The sequence below is a fragment of the Staurois parvus genome, unplaced genomic scaffold (assembly GCF_062004578.1).
Source record: "Staurois parvus isolate SC_StPar_1 unplaced genomic scaffold, SC_StPar_1.0 ptg000469l, whole genome shotgun sequence".
Classification (NCBI taxonomy): Eukaryota; Metazoa; Chordata; class Amphibia; order Anura; family Ranidae; genus Staurois; species Staurois parvus.
Window position 1 is genome coordinate 2,911,975 of NW_028318265.1, and position 25,041 is coordinate 2,937,015.

At 40.9% G+C, this 25,041-nt stretch overlaps 1 protein-coding gene across 14 annotated transcripts in view; it reads right to left on the reverse strand.

Moving 5' to 3' along the window:
- The window catches only part of C2CD5 (C2 calcium dependent domain containing 5), a 117,403-nt gene that overhangs the window by 6,328 nt on the left and 86,034 nt on the right, over positions 1–25,041 (reverse strand). For 11 of the 14 annotated variants that reach the window (XM_089689152.1, XM_089689150.1, XM_089689148.1 and 8 more), the window contains 11 exons: positions 23,506–23,646; positions 19,722–19,785; positions 19,266–19,327; positions 18,580–18,678; positions 17,528–17,617; positions 17,325–17,412; positions 12,431–12,517; positions 10,860–10,904; positions 10,602–10,703; positions 4,644–4,834; positions 1,800–1,946 (listed from right to left, as the gene is read on the reverse strand). In XM_089689152.1, coding sequence (XP_089545278.1) covers positions 1,800–1,946; positions 4,644–4,834; positions 10,602–10,703; positions 10,860–10,904; positions 12,431–12,517; positions 17,325–17,412; positions 17,528–17,617; positions 18,580–18,678; positions 19,266–19,327; positions 19,722–19,785; positions 23,506–23,646 — 1,116 coding nt within the window. The remainder of the gene's footprint in view (positions 1–1,799; positions 1,947–4,643; positions 4,835–10,601; positions 10,704–10,859; positions 10,905–12,430; positions 12,518–17,324; positions 17,413–17,527; positions 17,618–18,579; positions 18,679–19,265; positions 19,328–19,721; positions 19,786–23,505; positions 23,647–25,041) is intronic. The other 3 variants (XM_089689154.1, XM_089689146.1, XM_089689143.1) reach the window with 2 other exon arrangements.

Below are 25,041 nucleotides of genomic sequence, written 5' to 3' on the forward strand. Positions count from 1 at the left end.
ACAGACATTTTACAATGCGGTAAAACATCACCACATATAGTGTGAATTAGCCCTGAGACAATATGTTACAGAGTTTCTTGTAACAGCAATACAGTTCATTTCACTTTGACATACTGTATGTAGAAACCATTTCAACAAGAGACTAGAAGTCAGAGAAAGTAAACAGTAAGTAAACTGTATCTGAACTTAAGTTGAAGAGTAGAAGAAAGAGGGAGGCAGGCAAAGTCACAAGAGCCTTCATGGACTCAACTTCCCAGCTGGGAGTAACTGCCCTGGACCTGTATAGCACCCTACTGGTCTGCAAAGCAGTAGTTCATTTTGCAGGGTCCAGCGCTGACTGGCAACCTTACAGGCCATCCCCATGTGTCCAGGTACCATTCCTCTACATTTCTAGTGTAGAAAAGCCAAAGTATAGGTGATGGATTTGGAAAAAAACAGACTCCTAATCCCAGATGGAATCGTCAAGAAGCTAGCTATTCTTTCATGCAGAGACTGAACAGGACCAAGACACTAGCAAAAACTGAAGTTGTGCCTAACATGGGGAGGTTATGCCTAGGAGGGTGTTTCCTGTCTTTTTTTACCAGTGTCCCACCACCTAAAGGTTGAAGCAAAACCTATCATAATGGAAATTAAGATATTCTGTATCCTGGGATTTATAATAAAGAAAAGTTAATTCCTTCAACCTGGCCAGGAAATTAGACAGAGAATGAGCTGACTTCTTTGGAGCGTAAGATGAGAATGCAGATGCACATCGTTAAATGGAGAACACAATATACAAAATAAAAAGTTACCTAAAAAGCAAACACTGATTTTGCCCAAAGTGGAGCTTTAAGATGATCTAATTCACTTTGTAATAGAACTGAAAATGCCCTTTCAAAACAAGCATCCATGACATTCCTATAGACATGCATGCACTCAACAACTTCCTCTGCAGGGATAAGCAAGCACATCCAAGGGCTTCCAGGTATGCCCTCCGTCATGATAATAAACTGTAGGATGCCTATCCCCTTTTTAAGATGTCTTTTCTTCTTCCTCAGGAATAAAAAAAAGCAAATTCAAAGGGCTTCCAGGAATCCCTTCTTTAATCCTAAAAAAGACCTCATGCACACAGGCATTTAGAGGCTTTACAGTTCTCTAGTGTAAAATTGCTGGTGCTTTTCTGTGCCATGTACAGCCATCTATACAAGTGAATGGCTATACATGGCTTACTTTACTTGAGCATGGAGTATTTTTCCAGCACACTGAGTATTTCTGTGAACACGGCGCAAAATGAGGTGTGTCTGTTTTTCACTGCAATGTACAGCAAAATACACCACAGTGATCTGAACAGCTTTGATGGATAACACTGTTTCCTAGGGCGCATGCTTTATTTTGCTTTACATATTTAAAAAACGCTCAGCCATTCTATTATGCTAGGCTTCTAACCTAGCATGATGGTACCGCTGCACACTGTATTCAACTCCAATGCATGGTGAGTGAAAAGCTGACTTCTGTTCAAATTCCAGCCCATCGGTAACACCCCTCTGAAATGTTTCACTCACACTGGGCTTAATCATTCGATTAAGCCCAATGTGGGTTTAACATGCCAGAGGAATGTGACCAATGGGCTGGGATTTGAGCTGAAGCAATCTTTCACTCAACATACATTAGAACTGAATAGTGTGCCGCAGTACCTGCATGGTATGTTATATTTTGGAGCAAGATTTTCTCTATTTCTGCCAACACCTGAATAGAGAACGTAAACCTCAGAGACTGACACTGCAGACTTGGAGTGGCGCCAATCTGTTAAGGTTTCTTACCTGGTTCTTATTTGCATTCTCCATGAACACACATTGTTTCATGATGTACGACACAACAGCGTTACCTCCTAGAGCTGCTACATGTGCACGGACCATGGCGAATACTTCACAGATAAAAGCATGGAGGAATCCGCTAACTCCGCCTTCCTGGAAAATGCGCAACAATCAATGTCATTAATGAAAGGAGCACATTATATGCACACATGAGTATCAACGTTCTCAAAAATGTTATTGATTATAGGTCCATATGGTGCGAACAGGCCCCATTTGCTAATGCAGCTGTTATCACCAAGTCCTCCATGCAGACAGCCTATATACAGTGGGGCAAAAAAGTATTTAGTCAGCCACCAATTCTGCAAGTTCTCCCACTTAAAAAGATGAGAGAGGCCTGTAATTGGCATCATAGGTAGACCTCAACTATGAGAGACAAAATGAGAAACAAAATCCAGACAATCACATTGACTGATTTGGAAAGAATGTATTTGCAAATTATGGTGGAAAATAAGTATTTGGTCAATATCAAAAGTTCATCTCAATACTTTGTTATACATCCTTTGTTGGCAATGACAGAGGTCAAACGTTTCCTGTAAGTCTTCACAAGGTTGGCACACACTGTTGCTGGTATGTTGGCCCATTCCTCCATGCAGATCTCCTCTAGAGCAGTGATGTTTTGGGGCTGTCGCTGGAAAACACGGACTTTCAACTCCCTCCAAAGGTTTCCTATGGGGTTGAGATCTGGAGACTGGCTAGGCCACTCCAGGACCTTGAAATGCTTCTTATGAAGCCACTCCTTTGTTGCCCGGGCGCTATGTTTGGGATCATTGTCATGTTGGAAGACCCAGCCACGTTTCATCTTCAATGCCCTTGCTGATGGAAGGAGGTTTGCACTCAAAATCTCACGATACATGGCCCCATTCATTCTGTCCTGTACATGGATCAGTCGTCCTGGTCCCTTTGCGGAGAAACAGCCCCAAAGCATGATGTTGCCATCCCCATGCTTCACAGTAGGTATGGTGTTCTTTGGATGCAACTCAGCATTCTCTCTCCTCCAAACACGACGAGTTGTGTGTCTACCAAACATTTCTATTTTGGTTTCATCTGACCATATGACATTCTCCCAATCCTCTTCTGGATCATCCAAATGCTCTCTAGCAAACTTCAGATGGGCCTGGACATGTACTGGCTTAAGCAGGGGGACATGTCTGGCACTGCAGGATCTGAGTCCCTGGCGGCGTAGTGTGTTACTGATGGTAGCCTTTGTTACGTTGGTCCCGGCTCTCTGCAGGTCATTCACTAGGTGCCCCCGTGTGGTCCTGGGATTTTCGCTCACCGTTCTTGTGATCATTTGGACCCCACGGGGTGAGATCTTGCGTGGAGCCTCAGATCGAGGGAGATTATAAGTGGTCTTGTATGTTTTCCATTTTCTAATTATTGCTCCCTCGGTTGATTTGTTCACACCAAGCTGCTTGCTTATTGCAGATTCAGTCTTCCCAGCCTGGTGCAGGTCTACAAATTTGTTTCTGGTGTCCTTCGACAGCTCTTTGGTCTTCACCATAGTGGAGTTTGGAGTGTGACTGTTTGAGGTTGTGGACAGGTGTCTTTTATACTGATAACAAGTTCAAACAGGTGCCATTGATACAGGTAATGAGTGCAGGACAGAGGAGCCTCTTAAAGAAGAAGGTACAGGTATGTGAGAGCCAGAAATCTTGCTTGTTTGTAGGTGACCAAATACTTATTTTCCACCATAATTTGCAAATAAATTATTTCCAAGTCAGCCAATGTGATGGTCTGGATTTGTTTCTCATTTTGTCTCTCATAGTTGAGGTCTACCTATGATACCAATTACAGACCTCTCTCATCTTTTTAAGTGGGAGAACTTGCACAATTGGTGGCTGACTAAATATTTTTTTGCCCCACTGTAAGTCTACAGGGATGCAGCGGTTGCACAGACACAGCTGCTTTTCCTGATTTGACAGGTGTGCTGGTGCGGGTGAGTGACCCTGAAAGCACACTGTCTGTGTTCAGGGCTGCTCACCCGCAACAGCATGCCTGTCAAATTAAGATGAGCGTCTGTATCCATGCAGCCACCAACTGCATCCCCATAGACCTACATAGGCTACCAGCACAGAGCACCTGGCGGCTCGAGCTTCATAAAAAATGGCCTATTCATGGTGTATGGGCCTCAGTGCCTTAAAGCTGGCTACAGACACCTAGATTCCTTCCTGATTCGAGATTGAACAAGAATTGGGCCGCATAAAGGTTTCATCAGGGCAATGTTAAGCGCTTCAGCCCTTTGGTGATACAGAAAAAGATTTATTATATTCTGTTCTAATCAACAAATTACATTATTAAGTGCTTATTTGGTAACAGTTTCTGTATGACATAACAGGATAATTTTCTGGAATCACTTTGCAAAAAAGCTACTGTTGGAACAAATTGTTATTCTCCGGATCCTTGAAATGTCTTTCTGTGGACCACAGAGACAGCTGGTCTCCTTGTTCTACAATAATATATTTGGGAGTCTGGAGGTTGGTCAATTTGCTTTTGCGAATTCTTAAGAGAATGATTTAATATGTAACATGTTTACGTTTGGAAGGTCCTACATGGCAAATGTTTAGGATTGCAGCCTAAAAGACTCTCATTTGATCAAATTCTTGACACACTTGCCATGGCTAAGGCTCTCCAGAGCATTATTCTCCCTACATTCTAATATTTTTACTCCGTAACTCTTCTCTTCTAAATAAACTGTCAAAACCTTTCAAAGGAAAGGTTGTTGATTACCTTATCATTAGAAATGATAATCATTGGTAATAATCCGCTTTCATCCTTAGTTTTTTTCCTCACCTCCCGCAAAGATGTGGTCTCTCTTATGAAAAACATGTTGATAATTCCTAGGTATTTAGTTATCTTGGCTCCCGGTATAAAGGACAATGGGGTCATCTTGACAACAGTCACTGTTGGGCCTCCAAAAACAACACCAGCCTTGTGTCTTAGCTGACCGTCAGCCAGAGGACTGGCCTTGTCCAGTGATGTGACTGGAAAAGAAGAAGAGAGACTGGTGAGATATACACGGTGATTGAACAGCAAGTTGACAGGGCGAGACAGTCTGCAGGATGACAGGAAGTGGTCTCATTGGTTGGTTGGCATGAGCCGGGAGGTGGCATACAGGATGAATCTCAGCCTTGTGGAGCCAGGCAGATGGAGATAAAAGAAACATGTTTAGATGAATGACAGTCATGCAGTACATGCAAGCGCAGGAGGAAAGGATGGCAACTTGGAACAGTGACATTCCTGCAAAAAGAATCACAAATGAGCTCAGCAAAATGAAGGAAAATAAAGCTGAAAAAGAAGAGGAGACCAGGAGGGGCATGAGAAGCACGCAGAGATTTGATAACAATTGTGAGCTGGAAGAATTGATCATCAAGTTTGAGAGAGTGTGAAAATTGTACCGTAGATTGTGCTTTTTTTGTTTCATTTCTCCCCCTTAAATTTTGCTTAGTTACATTGTCATGTTAGACTTCCCGCTCTGTGCTTCCTGAATTAGAGTGAGCATTGCAAGAAATGTTTAAGGTGGACAGATTTCCCAGCAACTACAACACACTGTGTGCAATGACAGGAACAACCAACAGCAACCGTGTGTGTTACTTCGTTCCATGAAATGCTGCCTGACATCACACTCTGCTAATGTTCTGCAAACCTTAGGAAAATGAAGGATTTATGTTTAGGCCCATATTTATAACAGAGAGCAGAAAACACTATGTGATAGATACTGCAATGTACACCACACTGCCTGTGTCATAAGATTTAGACTGTGGTGTGCAGCTTGCAATGTCCCACAAAAATATCTCTGCCTAATGCAGCAGAAACAGGAGGGGAGGCAGGACATGTCTTTTTTTATTCTCCTTCTTAGAGTGACACAGGAAATTGTGTACTGTCAAGTTATACTGCTGCCTACACAAGGACTGGACACAGGCAAACAAAAACTGCAGGCCAGCTCAAGGATAAGTACCTTCCTACCTTCCCAGCATGCTTCAGGTTTTTTTTTTTCTTTTTGCTAGTCTCCAATAGGATGGACTACATTCTTCAGCTCTAACCATGTTTTTAATAGCTTTGATCTTCTCACTTCACCATTACATCATTTACATTTATGGTCTCAGGGACTGCTTTCAACCTTTTTAAGTGTGTTAAGATGTACTAGATCTGTAAGTGCCTCTTAGACATCAAGCAACTGTCTCCCGTGTTTGCAAAACAGTCACCTGGTCTGCTATTCACACATTCCCTTGTTTTACTAGGTGGACATTACAACCTCATCTGGTGCCATCTTCAGGCAGAAGGTCCTTTAGGCGGCTCTCTTAACTGCAGCAGCCTACAGTTCTGTTGTTGTTTTTGTGGGTCTGTTAGCATTTTGTTTACTGTTGCCTACCCCTCAGTTGGAACTGCCTTTAGTATTTCTGACCGTATTTGACTTTCTGTGTGCCTCAATGGGTGAGAAAAAATAGTATTTTTATATTTTTTATATTCACTGTTAAATTCTTTTTTTGGGGAACACAGGTGTGTTTATGTTCATGCTGTTAGTACTGCTTTCCTATAAAAACAAGGAATGCTGAGTAGGAGAGGTTATCCTTGACTGTCCTACAAAATTTTTGTTTGCCACTATCCAATCCTCCTGTCGGTGGCTGTATAAGCTCACAATATAGGATTTCCTGTGTCTCTTAAAGTCGTTGTAACCCCCCCCAAAAAATGCACGTCCCTTTAAAGCATAATACATAGCACAGTGTTTCTGTCGTATCATTTGTCCCATTCTATGTTGTAAAATACCTGGTTGATCCTGCCTGTTCCTATATTTCCCTAGGTGTACTGACCACGGTAATCATGGCTGCTGATCCATGATACTGTGGTCAGTTTATGTGCCTCCATCATTCTGCTCTCTCCTCAGCTTCTCTCCCCTCCCTCTCTCCCTGTCAGTTCCATAGTCTATGTGTGAGATCCATCAATCGACTTGGGTACAACTAACCTGTTGGATTTTTTTACATGCGATTGCTGCCTGATGCTATAGCCACTAACAGTAATCATTGTGTTCTGCCAGCCAGAAAGGCTCCCCGCCAGCAGAACACAATAGCACTGTGAGCAATTTCATCTATGGTTTACCTTAGTGGTAAACTGACGATTGGAATGAATTATCATGTGATCTGGCCATACATTATACACTGTTATTGAACAATTTTAGATTTACCAAAAACAATATAATATGAGGTCAAATCTAAACAATGCTTTCAATTTTATCTAATCAGATAGGTTCTTGCACTACATAGTTGAAGGTAAATCTAAAAGGAGATTGTACAGTAATTGTATTGTAAAGAAAAATTTATAATGTATGGCCAGCTTTACTCTCTCCTGTTTGCAGTACCTCCTGAAGCCTCCGATCTCAGAAGAATCATTGACCTCATTATTTAAAGGCCCAGCCTAGTCAGTGAAGTAGACTAGTGCACTGTACAGGCAATATCATTTCTGAGTCAACATGAAACTTGGGACCGCATTTAATTTTACTGGATGTGAATACTTTACTGGCGTCAATAGAAAACACTCAGCATTGTGGGTGTTTATGAAGCTGTTCAGTGGTATAAACAAATATGTATACGTTATATATACAATGAGCAGCCATAACTTTATGACTATTCACTTAATACTGAGTATATACTGAGGTCCCCCTTTTGCTGCCAAAACAACCCTGATCTGGCATGGATGTTGTTAGACCTCTGAAGGTATGTTGTGGTATCTGGCACCAAGCCGTCAGTAGCAGATCCCTAAAGTCCTGTAAGCTGCAAGGTGGGGCCTCTGTTGATTGGACTTGTATTCCCAGCATATTCTACAGATGCTCAATTGGACTGAGATCTGAAGAATTTGGATTCAAAGTCAACACCTCAAAATCACTGTTGTGTTCCTCAAACCATTCTTGCAGCATGGCAGGGTGTCTTAACCTGCCAAAAGAAGCCATCAGTGAATACGTTTTCCATAAAGTGGTGTACTTGGTCAGCAACAATGTTTAGGTAGGCAGTACGTGTCAAGTAACATTCACATGAATGGCAGGACACAAAGTTTCACAGAATAACACTGCTTCTGCTGGCTTGCCTTCTGCCAGTTCTCGATTGCTGGCCGCTTTTATTGGCCCGTCCAAGACAATGTCACTCCTGCATATACAGGAGTTCAGTCAGCTTCAGCACTGCTGAATTTGTACAATGAGCTGTGCATGTGCAGCTCACTGTGCAGGGGTGTACAGGCAGGTAACTTACTTTAATACAGTAGAGACAAAGCATACTTTTTCTACTTTAAAACTCCTCCTGTTTGCCCATTTTTAGTTTTATCCTCAAAGTTCCACTTTAACTTGTCAGTGGTCATCCAGTTATGGCTGATGGGACTGTGTATATACAGTACATATACTGTATGTATCACTTTTTGCACAAGGCCACTCCAAAGTCACTGTTCTTCTTAGGGGGGCCAACAAAAGAACCCATTCAGTAAGTCTATTGTGACCAGCTTTAGAAACCATCCACCGCTATCAAATATCACCCTAGCTCCTCTATGTCAGTTATACAAAAAAACAACCTTCTCATTCTTCTCAGCTGGATTATCATGGCTTCAAAGTGGTTCCCAGTGAGTTCAACCTGATTTTGCTGCAGTGTCCCCCAAAGGCTTTCAAGAACAAGGTCTTACAGTGTATGTTGGGGTAAAATACAAACACATTAAAGTACATCTTTGCAGTATAGGCACATTTTCTCATTTTTTACCCCTTTACAAATGCTGCAAGTACAGAAAAATACCTGTTGATTTGCCAGACATCTAGTGAGCTCCTAACTTCCTGTTTGAGCTGAAAGTACTGTGCCCCTGTTGCACTGAAATCCCAAACAGTGTTGTCAGCTACACCCACTACCCCCACCCACTGCTCTGAAGTGCAGAACACCTCACCTTCTTTATAGGGACCTATTCACACCTTAGCTACATTACCATGTTTGATTACCTGCCCTACACTTTCTGGATTCTGGAAACAAGCAAAGAAATTATATGATGGACAGATTTACCAGCAACTGCCATACACTGTGTGCACTTATAGGAACAACCTAACAGCAACAGTGCATGCCACCTAGTTCCATGAAACGCTGCCTGACATTACACTCTACTTACGTTCTGGAAACTTTGTGAAAATTAAACATTTATGTTTAAGCCCAGATTTTTAACAGAGAACAGATACCACTATCAGATGGGCACAGCAAAGCACAGCACTGCATTTGCATTTTACCAGCCAGTCGTAAAATTTAGGCTGCAGTGTGCAGCCTACAGTGTCCTACAAAGTGCTCTCTGCACAACGCTGCAGACACAGAAGAGATGCTGGTCACATGACTTTTTTTTTTTTTTTTTCGTCTATTGAGTGACACAGGAAGTCACATACTGTCGTGTTACACTGCTGCCTACAGAAGGACTGGACACTTGCAAACCAAAAAACAGTAGGCCAGTCCAGGATTACCCCTCCTACTGCCAGTAAGCCCCAACTATTTACTACTGTCCTTGGAAAATGGATTAATATTCTTCTGCTCTAAAAATATTTTTACTAGATTTTTTTTCTTCTCATGCCACCTTCCTTCAGTGGCTCAGACAGACCACCATTAGAGGGAACAGTCTCAAGGACGGGGTTCCTTGTTAAGGTGGACTCTACTAGATTTGTGTTAAAAAAAAAAAAAAAAAAAAAAAAAAGGTTTTTCAACTACAATGGCTCCATACAAACAAATTCAAGTACATCTTTGCAATACATGCACATTTTCCCATGTTTTACCCCTTTACAAATTCTGCAAGTACAGAGAAATACCCGCTGACCTGCCAGAAATCCAGTGAGCTCCTAACTTCCTGTTTGAACTGACAATATTATGTGCCTATTCCACTGAAATCCCAAGAAGTGTTGGTACCCTGCCCACTTCTCCCCTGAACTACAGAACCCCTCTCCCTCTCCATAAGGGCCCATTCACACCACTACAATGTTATGTGTGTTGGTGCGCTGTAGTGTCATTCTTTTTTTAATGGCACTCCAATACACATGCATTGCAACATACTGTAACTTACTACGAAGCATTGAGGTGCGCTACGATTCCAAACATTGTGCAGGTAGGATTTTAGGTTTGTTGCTGTGTGTCAGGAGGCCACTCAAACATATTACACATGTGGAAAGCACTTAATTATAGAGATTAAGCCATTTTCTGGGAGAAACGCATAATAGGAGGTTCTGGGCAGGCCTTCTGTGTAATTGTGCTGAACAATAAAGTTTTACAAGACGCTGATATCATCAGAGGGCTGCTGTTTATTTGCTTATGACCCATGGGGAGTGCAAACAAGCTCCATTCAGCCACCACCTACTTCCATGGATACAGGCACATATTGCAGGCTTGAGAGCGCCTGCTCCTCTTGCCTGTTGCAAAACTTCACCTTCACCTAAGTTTGCTTTTAGGTGGACAGACAATTTAAAGAGAAACTGGTGTCAAAAAAGCTCACCTAACCTGTTAAAATCCTGACCACTTCACGAAACTGTATGATTTTGGATGTAATTAGCAATTATTACACAGAAATCAGGCTGCAATTTAGATGTTGCTGGGATGTAAACACACAATGTTAACACTCACATCTCCAATATCTACATACAATAAGTTTCACACTCTGTGGGATTGATCTGGGTAGACAGTCCCCTCCCCCCCATCACCACGGCGTGTGACATGTCGGCCTGGGACAATCAGGACAATGAAGAAACACACAGCTGCCTACTTGTTTTAATTGATCCGCGTCTTATGGTCTGAGCCCTCATTTTTATGTGCTCTATCCAGCTGCTGCATCTGTCTGCAAAGGAACTGTAATCAGCGGCAGTGACTGGAAACACACAGACAGAGAAGACAGGAACAAAGAAAAAAAAACATGGATGACGTCTCTTGCTCATCACAATGTGTCCTGATGAAGCAAATTATTGGCTTCTTGGAAAGAAAAGAAGTAACAGTAAAGAAGAGAAGGGAGATGTGGATGTCTTACCTCGCTGGATGGCATTGGCTGGGGAACCTCCTCGTTCCGGGAGATCTGGGAAAAAAAGCAAAGAAATACTGTTATAGAGGTTGGTCTAAAGGGAAGCAGTCACGAATTAAATATTTATATAGCTACTTAATGCTAGGAGGGAATGTGCAAGACAGCTGTCACCGGAACTGGTGTTCCCATTGGAGGATTTTACTGCACATCCTGTTCTAGTGACAACTATAATATTTCAGCTTTTCCATTATTTCCTGTTCAGTGACAATGGTATCCATGAATGTTCCATGTGGAACACAGAGAGTGAAAAAACCCAATAAACGTTCTAATCTGATCACATGATATCTCAAACTAAAAATTAAATATCTAGGCTATAGGTTTACTTTAAAGCTTACGCTTAATCTGCTTATATTTTGCCTGCCCTGGTTCCTCCTGACCCCCTCATCTAAATGCTAGTTACATTTTTTTTAATAAAAACCTCTCCATTTTTGTTACATACCGTATTTTAGACTTCGTGAGATCACCACTGGGTCTCTGCTATGTAAGGCAGGCAGATCAAGGCTGGTGGGAGGGACTGGCTGGGAGCTGTACATATCTTTCTGAAAACATCACCCTGCCTCAGTACTCCTCTCAAGAGCTGTCAGCCCTGATACAAGCAGTGGGTTACCTCTTAGTTAGGAGGAGTTATGCATATATCAAAATGTCTTGATGGGTGGATGCCAGTCTGGAGGAATAAACATACCAAAGCAGGCTGAATTTGTCACCCTAGGTAACTCCCACGTGATGATGAGCCTTCATGATTAAAAATAAACTGTAATCCAATGAGTGAAAAAGGCAGACCAAGCACAGTCAGGCTAGGGAGAGAAGGGCTAGATGATGCTGCATGTCCCCTAGCCAGAATATGAAAGGTAGGCTTTATCTGACTTGCTGTAGCTTCTAACCCAGATTGTGAGTAGCTTAATGTGTTTAGTGAAATCAGAAATTTCAGTACAAGAAAGGAAAGGAGCCTATACAACCATGCAAGACCAAAGGGAAGACTGCCTTGATGGGTGTCTGTCAGTCTGAAGGAGTGGGAATTCCTAGGCAGATTGAAAATGACTAATTGAAAAGAACACAAATCCGCCAGTTGTTCTCTGGGCTAAATAAAATGGGAGGGCTTCCAGGTCAGTAAGCAGAAGCACTAAAGCAGGGTATACACTTATTGAAATTCGGTCGGTTCAGCAGGAACTGGACGAATTTTGATGCGTGTGTATCTCTCTCTGCTCAGAAGAAGTCGGTTGTTAGACTGGCAATTCTGTCAAATGGTCCTGCTGAAAAGCTAACATTCGATCAGCACATGCAGTCAACGGCTGCAGCACTGATCTGTGAATTCTGATGTAGTATGGTGGGGGAGAAAAAGCTGAGTATACATAAAGAGTTTTTTTTTTTTTTTTTTTCGGTCAGCGGGTTGAGCAAGTGAAGTGAATGCGGAAATCTGTCAGGTTTTTTTGCTTAACCCGCTGGCTAAGCAAAAACTCTCTATATATACCCAGATTTGGGGAGTCTCCTATCCAGCACAGTCACATACTGTAAACACTCACCTTTGGACGGGGAGAAGGGCTGCAGTCCAGGGGAATCCGATGATAACTCTAGAGGAAACTGCAGTTGCTCGTCCGTGTCTGCGGAAACTAGAGAAAATAAAATATTTAATTGTGATTTTAATTTCATTTTTTAGTATATTTATACATTTATGTTTATTGTTTACATAGAATGTTTAGTTTATGGTGTATATAAAAAGGAAATTCCTGTACTGTAGCTCACCAATAAAGTGCAACAACAGCTCTCTATACTTATATTATACACAAAAATTGACAGTGTAGCACTCACATATCTAATAACAAATTAACTGCTTTCCTGCAACCCTATAGCAGAACTACTGCTACAGGGCAGCACAAAATCACGTATATATATATATATATATACACGTGATTTTGGATTTCCAGGCGAAGGGGGGGGGGCCGCCATCGGCGGCTACAGCTGTCGATCACTGGGTCCAGGCCAGGGATTTCAAACCAGACAGGCACCTGGAGATCACCGAGGAACACTGACAGGGGAGAGGTCTGTATGTAAACAATACAGATCCTTCCCGTCAGAACCAGCATGCTGCTTTGTATTGCGCAATACAAAGCAGCATGCTGACACAGTAAAACCGACATGGAACAGTTTGTAAAACAGCACACAGTTAATCCTTTGATCACCCCAGAAGTTAACCCCTTTCTGCTCAGTGCCATTAGTACAGTGTCCGTGCTTTTTATTAGCACTGAATTAGGGTCACTGGGGATGTCAGTGGCAGTTAGTAAGTTTCTCCCCAGTGTCAGAATGCTTTTCGCAGTCCCGCTATAAGTCGCTGATCTCCGCCATTACTAGTATAAAAAAAAAAAAAAATTCCAGTATATATGCCGCCATTTGTAGACGCAATAACTTTCGCGTAAACTAATTCATTTACACGTATTGAAAGTTTCTTTAGACATGTAGCTGAATGCATTTTGGCCTAAATCTGACGAAATTAGTTTTACATTTTTTTACTGGATATGTTTTATAGCAAAAAAGCAAAAATATTGTTTTTTTCAAAAACTGTTCGTCTTTTTTTGTATATCACGCAAACAATAAAAAACACAAGGCGAACAAATACCACCAAAAGAAAGCTCCATTTGTGGGGAAAAAAGGACATACATTTCATTTGGGTGCAGCGTTGCATGGCTGCGCAATTGTCAGTTAAAGTAACGCAGCACCGTATCGCAAAAAATGGCCTAGTCAGGAAGGGGGTAAATCCTCTAGAAGGCAAGTGGTTAATATAGGTAATCCAACCTATTTCCTAAACCATAATAAACACCATAAGTGTAAAATGATGGAAGAAGTCTATTTATATCTTAAAGTGTCCATAAACAATCCTTGTTCTCTTGAGGGAATATGAAACTATGTAAAACTCAATGAAATTGTATGACTCTACTAGTATATCAGGTCATAAGCCCTTGTATTGGGGATCAATAATCCCTAAATTGTTCTTCTTTACCTCCAGCTCACAACCACACTGATGGTGCAACAACCTGCACCAATACAACAAGCCTGATTACATGTCCAATTAGATTCCTATGCTGCTGTATATATTCGATCTACGCTGCTGTGAGCTTCTCTCACCGGCCCAATGCAATCTGACTCTACAACATCTCTGGCCAGTTCTAGCGAGTTCCTCCAATCTTGCTCTCGATGCCTCCAGCATGCGTCATGGCCATACCTTCCAATGCGTTTCATCACAATGCATGTAATCAAGGGATACCTGTCCATTGCGACAAAATGAGTCAAAAATGTGGCTATAGTACGTATTGGAGGAACTCACTAGAGCTGGCTGGAGATGCTGCAGAGTCGGATTGCACTGGATGGATGAGAGATGCTCAGAGTAGCATAGTCAGGTTATATATAACAGAATAGGTGTTGCATCTAATAAGGCTTGTTATGTTGCATAGGTTGCTGAACTATCAATGTGGTTGTCAGCTGAACCATTTAGGGATTACTGTTCCCAAAAAAAGTGCATATGATCTGAAATACTAGTAGGGTCATACAACTCTGGTGAGTTTAAAATCAAGCTCAGGTGGTGGACAATTGGATGGGTTTTGAAGAATTTCACATTCACTCAAGGGTGAAGATAACAAGATTTGATTACGGATGCTTTGATATACACTCACTGGCCACTTTATTAGGTACACCTGTTCAATTGCTTGGTAACACAAACTGTTAATCAGCCAATCACATGGCAGCAACTCAATGCATTTAGGCATGTAGACCCAGTGAAGAAGGCTTGCTGAGATTCAAACTGAGCATCAAAATGGGGAAGAAAGGAGATTTAAGTGACTTGAAACGTGGCATGGTTGTTGGTGCCAGACAGGCTTGTCTGAGTGTGTCAAAAACTGCTGTTCTACTGGAATTTTCATGCACAACCATCTCTAGGGTTTACGGGGAATGGTTTGAAAAAGAAAAAATATCCAGTGAGCGGCAGTTGTGTGGACAAAAATGTCTTGCTGATGTCAGAGGAGAATGGGCAGACTGGTTCCTGCGACATTTATATGGTAGGGTCAGAATTTAAGGCAAACAACATGAAAGCATGGACCCATCTTGCCTCGTATCCATGATTTAGGCTTGTGGTGATAGTGCAATGGTGTGGGAGATATTTTCTTCCACTAGCAAGGTGTACCTAATAAAGTGGCCAATGAATGTATATTTAAAAATAGACTTTTTGCAATCACTTTTTCACTTATGGTGCTTATTAATGGATTTGGGAGTCATAATTGTATACATGGTTTGGGTATTTAAATGTATTTGTTTTTAGGTATGTGAATGCTGTGCTGTCAATTTCTATATAATATAGAATGTTTAGTAATAGCTTTTATGACTGATATATTATAACAGCCTTCTTAAATATTATGAGTATGTAATTTGATGAACCTCTATTTGTCACCTATTGCTAAAATTTGTTTGCACTGAGATGTTAGTATGGATAATTATTTATGTAACTGAAGTCTAATTGACCTATTGAATTACCAAGATTATGTTTATAGATTGGATATATTTCTGTACTATTCTGAGATAACAAGTAATACTGCTGTAAGCTTTTAAGAATCGCAGGTTGGAAGGTATATTGCGAAGGAGTACCATTTAATGTTGCTATGGTTAAGAATTAACATAAAGGAAACTGCTTGGGAGGAGTTGGGGGTCAATCATTGTCATGGTTACTGAGGAGATTATTTGGCATAAGACGGAGCATGCATATACCAGGCTACACTCTTTGACGAAAGTCCAGAGTGATGAAATGTGTTAGTAGCGGTTAATGGAGTTGACTGGAGAGTGTGTGCTGGGGAAGAAAAACCACATTAGCAAGGTAGGCTGGTGGCATCACTGTAATTTGATGTCTGTTTACATAGTGCCCTGGAGCATACCTAAAAAGAGTCCTTCAATTCAGAGTGAAGCATTTCCAGCTGGAGAAGTCCTGCCATGAGAGTTGTATAAAGTGTGTTTTACCTTTTCTAAACAGAAAAAGTAAAATATCTGAGGAGTGCAATTTAAATTTAGGGAGGAGTGCAGGGAACTCATGTATGAGTATTCATGCAAATTAATCTCATGAAGACTGATATAGAAGATTTCTTCTAAAAAGAAACACTTGCTGAACTTTGAACACAATCATAAAAAATACTGTAATTTGTTTGTTTTCTATTTTCACTGATTTAGGTCACTATGGGTGTTGGTTTTATTTTTTATCTTTTCCAGGGCTACATTAACTACTTGCCCTCCAGAAGATTTACCCCCCTTCCTGACCAGGCCATTATTTGAAATACGGCGTTGCGTTACTTTAACTGACAATTGCGCGGTCATGCAACGCTGTACATAAATGACATTTATGTAATTTTTTCCCCACAAATAGAGCTTTCTTCTGTTGGTATTTGATGACCTCTGCAGTTTTTATTTTTTGCGCTATAAAGAAAAAAAAAGACTCAATTTTGTAAAAAAAAACAAAACAATATTTTGTTTATTTTTTGCTATAAAACATATTCAACAAAAAATTTAAAAAATAAAATTTCCTCATACATTTAGGCCAAATGTATTCTGCTACATGTCTTTGCTAAAACCAAATCCCAATAAGTGTATATTAATTGGTTTACGTGAAAGTTATAGCCTCTACAAATGGCGGTATATATACTGGAATTTTTATTTATTTTTTTATACTAGTAATGGCGGCGATCAGCGACTTATAGCGAGACTGCGGTAGGCATTCTGACACTGGGTGGGAACTGACTAACTGCCACTGACATCTCCAGTGACACGAATACAGTGATCAGTGCTAATAAAAAGCACTGACACTGTACTAATGACACTGGTCAGGAAGGGATTAACATTTGGGGCGATCAAAGGGTTAATTGTGTGTTAGGGAGTGATTAGATTGTGTACTGTGTGTTTTATTAAGCAGACCTGTTGCTTTCTCTTTGCTATGCAGAGAGACAGAAAGCAGCACGTCCATGCTGACAGGATAGAGATCTGTGTTGTTTACACACAGATCTCTCCCCTCTCAGCTCCGCCAACAATCACTGAAAATCGCCGTCCAGGACCTGGTGATTGATATCCTCAGGAGCCAATAGCAAAGCGGGTAGTGCGGCACGCATACCCCCTACCCAGTAATGTAAAATCATGTATATTTATGTGATTTTGCCCAGCGAAGCCACCCTGTAGCAGTACATCTGCTATGGGAAGTGGGCAAATGGTAAAATAAGAACAGGTGCCAATCTTCACGATACATATATATCCCTCAAAAGAGAAGTAGTGCAATTGTCTGATTAAGAACTACTATTTCCCCCTTTGTATAGATATAAGATGCCTAAAATTTTGGTGATAAAAGTTACAGTACACCAATGCTTCATAAATTAGTATGATCCTCCTGCAGTTGCTTACCACGAGTCTGAGCACTCTCCAGCTTGCTGCTTGGGGCCTGTAACGCATTTTGTTTGTCGTATGTGATAGCAACAGCGGTAACTGCAACCTGCATCAATCACATGGGACGATAAGGAACATAGCAGTTACTGTTGGTGAACAGAGTGTCACGCAGTACTTAGATAATCTATTAGGATGCACCAGATAATAATAAACCTCCATACCTGTACTGCCTCATCCTCAGGGACTGCAACTGTGAAATTGACATGGCAGAGGCAGCAGGGAATCATCGAACGGAGCTTAAAATATAGGCTCTGCAGAGGGGAAAAGATTTGCAAACTGTGTTATGTAAAAGAAAAGACAAGGCAGAAAGAGTGGGAGGGTGGAGAAAGAGACGAAAGAAAAGGCAAAAGAGAAAGGAAAAGGAAAAGAGAAAAGAGAGAGAAAAGGAAAAGAGAAAAGAGAGAGAAAAGGAAAAGAGAAAGGAGAGGGAAAAGAAAAAGAGAAAGCAGAGGGGAAAGGAAAAGAGAAAGGAGAGGGAAAAAGAGAAAGGAGAGGGAAAAAGAGAAAGGAGAGGGAAAAAGAGAAAGGAGAGGGAAAAAGAGAAAGGAGAGGGAAAAAGAGAAAGGAGAGGGAAAAGGAAAAGGGAGAGGGAAAAGGAAAAGGGAGAGGGAAAACGAAAAGGGAAAGAGAAAACGAAAAGGGAAAGGGAAAAGGAAGAAAGAAAAGAGAAAGGAAAAGCGAAAAGGAAGAGGGAAAACGAAAAGGGAAAAGGAAAAGAGAAAGGAGAGAGAAAAGGAAAAGAGAAAGGAGAGGGAAAAGGAAAAGAGAAAGGAGAAGGAAAAAGAAAAGAGAAAGGAGAAGGAAAAAGAAAAGAGAAAGGAGAAGGAAAAAGAAAAGAGAAAGGAGAGGAGAAAGGAAAAGCGAAAGGAGAGGAGAAAGGAATAGAGAAAGGAGAGGGAAAAGGAAAAGCGAAAGGAGAGGGAAAAGAGGAAGGAGAGGGGAAAGGAAAAGAGGAAGGAGAGGAAAAGGAAAAGGGAAAGGGAGAGGAGAAAGGAAAAGAGAAGGGAGAGGAGAAAGGAAAAGAGAAAGGAGAGGGGAAAGGAAAAGAGAAAGGAGAGGGGAAAGAAAGAGAAAAGGAGAGGGAAAAGGCAGAGGGAAAGGGAAGGAAAAGGAAAGGGAAAGAGGGAAAGATGAGCGACAGAGTAAAAGGAGGAGAGAATGGCATGGGGGGATAAGTCATGAGTGAAAGACGGGGTAAATAATGACATCACACCTTTAAGAGATTCTCGCACATATCGTTGAAACTCTTGTTCAGGGTCTGATTGGTTAGATTCATGCTGCTGGTTCTGACAACCCTAACTGATGTGAACATCTGAAAAAGGACATTAAGAGTGAGTACACCTTTTACTATTCTAAAGGGAAACGTCATATTCACTCAAATATTATAATTACAATAAAACTATTTTTAGTTGAATGTTTTAGCAAATTAAATTTATAATTCAGTCTGCAGCCCCTGCGATTTTTAAAACTGTAACAGAATTGAAACGTTATCTTGCATTGAGCAAAACAGAGATGTCATTTAGATTGTGTATGTACAACACACCCTTAGAAATGTCATGTCTTGCTTGTGTAATTGGCTCTCAGGTTTCCCTAAAAAACTGAACTGAGCTTCAAGTCATTACAGGCATTCCCTGCAACAACAGATCAATTTTATGGCATGAAGAGATACAGATGCTACAGCTATTGTAACACTGGGACTGGTTAGTGGGTGATAATGAAAAGCTGATCCTCCCATTCAAATATCAGTTGGAGAAAGGACATGGTGGAACAAACATGAATTACACATCACATTTTAAACATGAGTGCACAGTCCAGACACAACACCAGTACACCTTAAGCATCCAGCTCAGTAATGACAACAATCAGGAAAGATAACTCAAAAGAAGAAGAGATAATCACCTGGATATCAGAGGTCCAGTTGTTGATCCCAGGCATAATCTCTGTGTTGCAGCTAAAAAATCCTGCAAAGAGGACATTGGGGTTAATCAGGGGTCTGTATGGTTCATGAACAGAAATATATACTCATTGGTTTGTTTCATCCCCCAGGTCTTTAATACTATCGAAAAATCCAGTGAGCTCTCTTTCAACCCTCTGCATGGTTGTGGCTAAGACTTTGGTTTTGTCACTGGTTCAGTTTGTACATGTATGTTTACAAAGCATCAACTAGAGGCGAAAGATAAATTAATTCTGTTTGCATCAATCTCTCCTCCAGGGAATGTGCAAATATACATAAGTATTTCATAATGGAGTACCCATAGAAATATAACACACATTCAGTTCTGAAGAATGAGAAAATCTGCTCCACTTCATTTAAAATAGATAAATACATTTTGGATGACATGGCTAGTGTTTCACCTGGCGGGGGTGGCACATCTGTAAGGAGCGAATGTACATCTTCCACTGCATCTGTGTCATCGATCTGAAAGGAAATAAACATGCAAGTCTGAGTGTGGGATAAAAAAAATAAATACAAAAAACAAAAAGCTTATAAAATCTTTACATTTACATATGGTACCAAAACGTTGGGACTTTTAGGATGCCAATATAAGTTTGAAACACAATGTATAAAAAAAAAAGCTTAGTAACTTATTATTGTTATTAAAAATGTGATCCTTAGTTCCTTCACAACATTTCTAGGCCTCTACCAGGCTTGAATGTGTGTTGATATGTACATATGATGTAACTATATAATGACAAATGTTGTTAATTTTGCATATGTTAATGCTATGGTAATGAAATAAAAATGTTTTTTCCATTTTATTTTTAAGGCTCGTTAACAGTACGGTGCAGAGACATCAGTTTTTCTCTATGCGTTCTGCAAGGGCACAAAATCAATTACTTTCTATGTGCTCTGTTCACACCACAACACTGGTATCATGTGCATTTTTTTTCTGTGCAGGAATCTGCAACATTTATAAAGCTAATTGAAGCGTGCATGAAAACTAATGTCGCTGCAACTGAAATCTGCGTGCAAATTTCCATCAGTTTTTCTGCACGTATGGTGTGGACGTGGCCTTGATGTTAATATACTTTCATAAAACCTAAAGAAATGCGTTTATTGGCTTATGTGTTGAGTATCTGCCAGAACCCCACCACTTGATCAGCATACAAGACAACTGGATCTTATTTTTATGTAAAACTGCTAATAAGGAATGTAAAAATGCTGAAGGGTGAGAGTAATCACGGAAGACTGTGAAGTTGTAAGTGTATCTGTCTTGTGGATGTTGTAATATGTTATTAACAGCCCTGTGGAGGCTTAAAAATGTTGTCCTTAAGGTTCAAGAGGTCAGCTTTTAAATAAATCCCATCAACATTTTGGTACCAATTGTACTAAAATAAGGGCTGTTGGTGCCAAATTGTTGCAGTTCCAGCAGTTTTGGTAATCAGTCTCTGACTTTACATAATCTGTATTTGTTGGAACTTTCATCAACAGTTTAAATAGGACACAAAAGTGGTATCCAGCAGGTGGAGAATATGATGAAAATGAAAAATGACAGCTGTATAAATCATATGAAAAAGTATCCGTGGACAACTAACCATGACATCTACACTATGTCTATATCTATTTATGTACACGGACACCTCCTAGTGATAAATTTCAGGTATTTCCAGGAAGGGCACTGTTAATGGTACAACATATAAAGACATTTTATATAAATGTGCACATCCAATCTTGTGGTAACAGCTTGGGGAATGTCCTTTTCTATTCCAGCAATGACTGTGTCCCTATGTACGAAGCCAGCTCCATAAAGGAATGGTTTGACTAGTTTGTTGTGGAGGAACTTGAGTGGCCTGCATAGAGCCCTGACCTCAACTCTATTGAACACCCGTAAATGAACTAGAATGCTGACTGTAACCAGATATTCTCATCAAACATCAGTACCTGATCTCACAAATTAGCATACATTCACAGAAACACCAAAATCTTGAACATGCCTATCAAAAATCTAATGGCCATGGTTAAGGAATAGGATGTCCAGCGAGATAGCCAGGAGTCCAGATAGTGAATTTTAAGCTGTGGTGGAAAGACGATTCTGAGAAAAAATAAGAATATAGGATTGGAAAGAAGAGGAACAGGAATGGCTGTAGTAATTGTAGGATGGAGTCATCTGAACTGGAGCTGTACTGACAAACTACCAACATTTTATTTTAAAATTCAGGCTTAATTTTATCTGGAAAATGTAATTATGCCTATTCTGCATTCTACTGGTGCCTGGCCATGTACCGATGCTGAGGCACCAGTCGTGTGGTCTCAACCAATGCAGAGGATCTTTGGAGACTACCATCAGGAGTCCTCTAAAGTTTTTGTAAACCGTTAACTTGTTATAAAAAACCTATTCATTTTAAAACAGAAATGCAAGGCAAAACATTGTCTGTGTGTGAGTATATATGTATGTACACACACACACACGGTGTGACCATAAAGTAATGAGAATGATATTTTAATAATTCTTTTATTGAAACATTTTACAATTGAACATTATCTCCTTTGAAGTATGCACCTTGTGAGTGTACACAATGCTTGCAGCGATTTTTTCATTCTTCATAGCATCTCTGGAAGTTTTCAAGTGGGATGGTGTTCAGAGCTCTTTGGACAATATCCACACTACCAGAATGGTGTCCTTTCAAACCCTTCTTCATCTTTGGGAATATGAAAAAGTTGCACCCGCACCAAGGACCGCGGACCCACGGGTGGGTGCCATTAGTTCTAATGAGCAGTATACTGATCTTTCCAGTGAATGGCAGTTGGGGGGGGGGGGTGTTGGGGGGAGCATGCCAGCACAAGTCTGATCATTAAAGGATAAGCAGGCTGTGCTTCCAACACAGCCAGAAAACAGACTATGGTGGGATGGATGTGCTTTCATCCCTAGTGTAGTCAGTCCGAAATAGGAAAGCAGGGGGACTGGCAGGAACACCGGGTATTTTATATAAAGGAAGCAATACAAAGAGAACAGAATACATTGTAACACAAATACATGGTACAACAAGCACATATGAGCCCTACTTATAGTAAAGAGTCTATACTATTAAAGTGCAGGCTAAATAAAAGTGTACCCATTATTCAAAGGAGGGTTCTGTGAAGGAGAGATTTTCTTAAAGTGCCAAACTTTAAAGATGAGTTCCAGGTGTGGTATATTTTTACATAGTTACATTGATCCAGCTTGGACAAATTTAGCAATGTATATACCATACTTGGCTGATGCTCCTGGAAGCTGGAAGTCACTGAAGTAGACACCACTACTCCAGTGATGTCCACTTGCTTCTGGGTCCCACAGGAGCCCAGCTGCTTAGCACAGGCACCATTTAGAGAATCCTTTGAATTGTCTGAATGAAGGAAAAGCATTCTCTGTTCGGACAAGGTGGAGAGGCTTGGCAGTGACATCAGACTCTACATCTTGTCCAATCAGAGAAAGCTTTTCATTCATTCAGAGAATGCATACCATTTTCTGAATGCTGCTCATGCTGAATGGCTGACCTCCTGTGTTCACAATCCAAGCAAGCCAGAGGCTCAGCACTGAACCCAGAATCAAGTGGAGATCACTGGAGCAGCGACGTATACTTCAGTGATTTCCAGCTTCCAGGGGCATTAGCTAAGTATAGTATATACATAGTTATATTGGTCCAAGCTTGACCATTGTAACTATGTATAAATCATCCATTGTTGGGAGTTCATCTTTTAAGCTAATATACAATCTTCAGTCTTGCACAGCTGTAAAAGCTTATTTGCACACTGAGTTTTTCATAACGTGCATAAGTAGCATGTAGCATGTCAGAAAGACCCCGTCCCATTTTCTGTCTGAAGGACATGCAGCATCATGTAGCGCTTTCCTCTCCAGTCTGACTTTCTTTGGCCCAGCCTTTTTATTCATTGCCTAGGCTGCCCAGTATTCCAAAAGACAACTTCCATCAAAGAATTTGATGGGAATAGAAAGTACAACTGAAATGTTACTGCTATTACTCTTATTGGGAATGCAGGTGGTGTAATTATAAGGGGTCCAAGGGGTCCTTTGCAAAGTTATTGTCACTTTGCCATACATGGGCAAGGTGATAGTGTCTCTTTAAAGAATGTCTCCATCTCTCACAGGATGCTTACCTTTGTTGAACACCATATAACTAAAAGGACAATCTCTAATTTTACCTCTAGCACAAAAGCGTCCTTCTTCCCATGTGAAAGATCCAGCTCAATGACTTCGTCTGAACTCTCTGACTGTGACCGCAGGAGTCTTGTTCGCTGCCGCGGTTCTGGGATTGGCGATCCGACTACCTCATCCAATATTTCCTTAAAAAAAAAAAACATGTAATGGCAGATAAATCAGAATTAGCTGCAGGGCTGTTAAAGCAAGGCTGCTAGCATTAAAAAAAAAAAAAGAAAAAAAAAAAAACTACCTCTACATAAGCCCTCATTTTAGCTGTACCTTTCTCAGTAAGTCTGTGTACTGTAATCACCAGTTACAGCATCAGTGTTGTGTTCTGCAGTCACCTGGAGAAGAGCTGTGCAGGGCGTGCTTTGTTATACCCTATTCATATAGGGTGTCCTGCAGAGCTAAAACTATCAACAGCCTTCAGCTTTCACACATATGGTGTGGGTGGGCTTTTGGGTGTGTATGCAAAGCAATGCATGGCAGAGTAAAGTGCTAGAGGGCATAACTGGGGTAGTGAGAGCCCCAGCACTCTGCACAGGTGTTCTTTTTAGTTAAGGCAGAACTGGCTTCATGGTATCAGCGCTGCCTGAACTTCAACTTCAGTGAACAAGCGGGCATTAGGGAGACCAGTCAGTGGAAATTTCAGCATTTCCTATCTGCAGACAGCCTTTCAACACATATTGCAGCAGACAGCAAAAGAAAAGCACTTTCAAAACAGATGAGAAATTCACTGCATTTATTTGTAGCAAATCACCCCCAGTGAACATGCAATTTTTCCAACAAATTAATTTTTTTCAAGAATTACCTCTTTTGAGACCCAATGATGTAGTCACAGAGTGTCTGCTGGCCTTTGCTCCATAGCAAGATTGAGTTTCATGGGTGAGGGGGGTCACATCCCTGGCATTCCTTTAGATATGCATTCCTGCTGGCTATTGGGTGAAGCAGACTTTAGATATGCATTCTGCTGATCAGTTTATTGAAAACACTCTAATAGAGTACTCAGCAGACTGCACATTAAAGAGGCTGTAAACCTCTGAAATGAAAAACGAACAGAGTCTATCCATCTCTATAGTGTATACTAGCCTCAATCCAAAGCACCAAGTGTGATTTCCGTCTCCTCTTTTTTCCCTCTGCTATCTCCATTAGTCACTGCTGACAGGTTATCCCGAAACCACAGAATCTCAGGAAATGGCCCCACCATGACCCTTCGCCCTCACAGAAGGAGGTCTCAGATTAAACTCAACTCCCTGCTCTACGCTGTGCATAGTGTGATGTCAGATTCCTGCCCCCTGCCTGCTGGAGCTGGGAGATAGACTTTGATCTGTGTATTTAGAAGGCTGTAGAGAAGATAGGGTGGCGAATAAACAGGTAGATCTTATTTAGGAAGATTTGCTTCACCTCTGTGTATCACCTGAAGCTTGTCACTGCAGTAGGTATATGTAATTGTTACAACCAACTTTAAAGTCTTCAGTACCCAGTGGTTAACAGGGATGCACATCCAAAGGAATGTCGAAGATGTGTTCTTTCATATA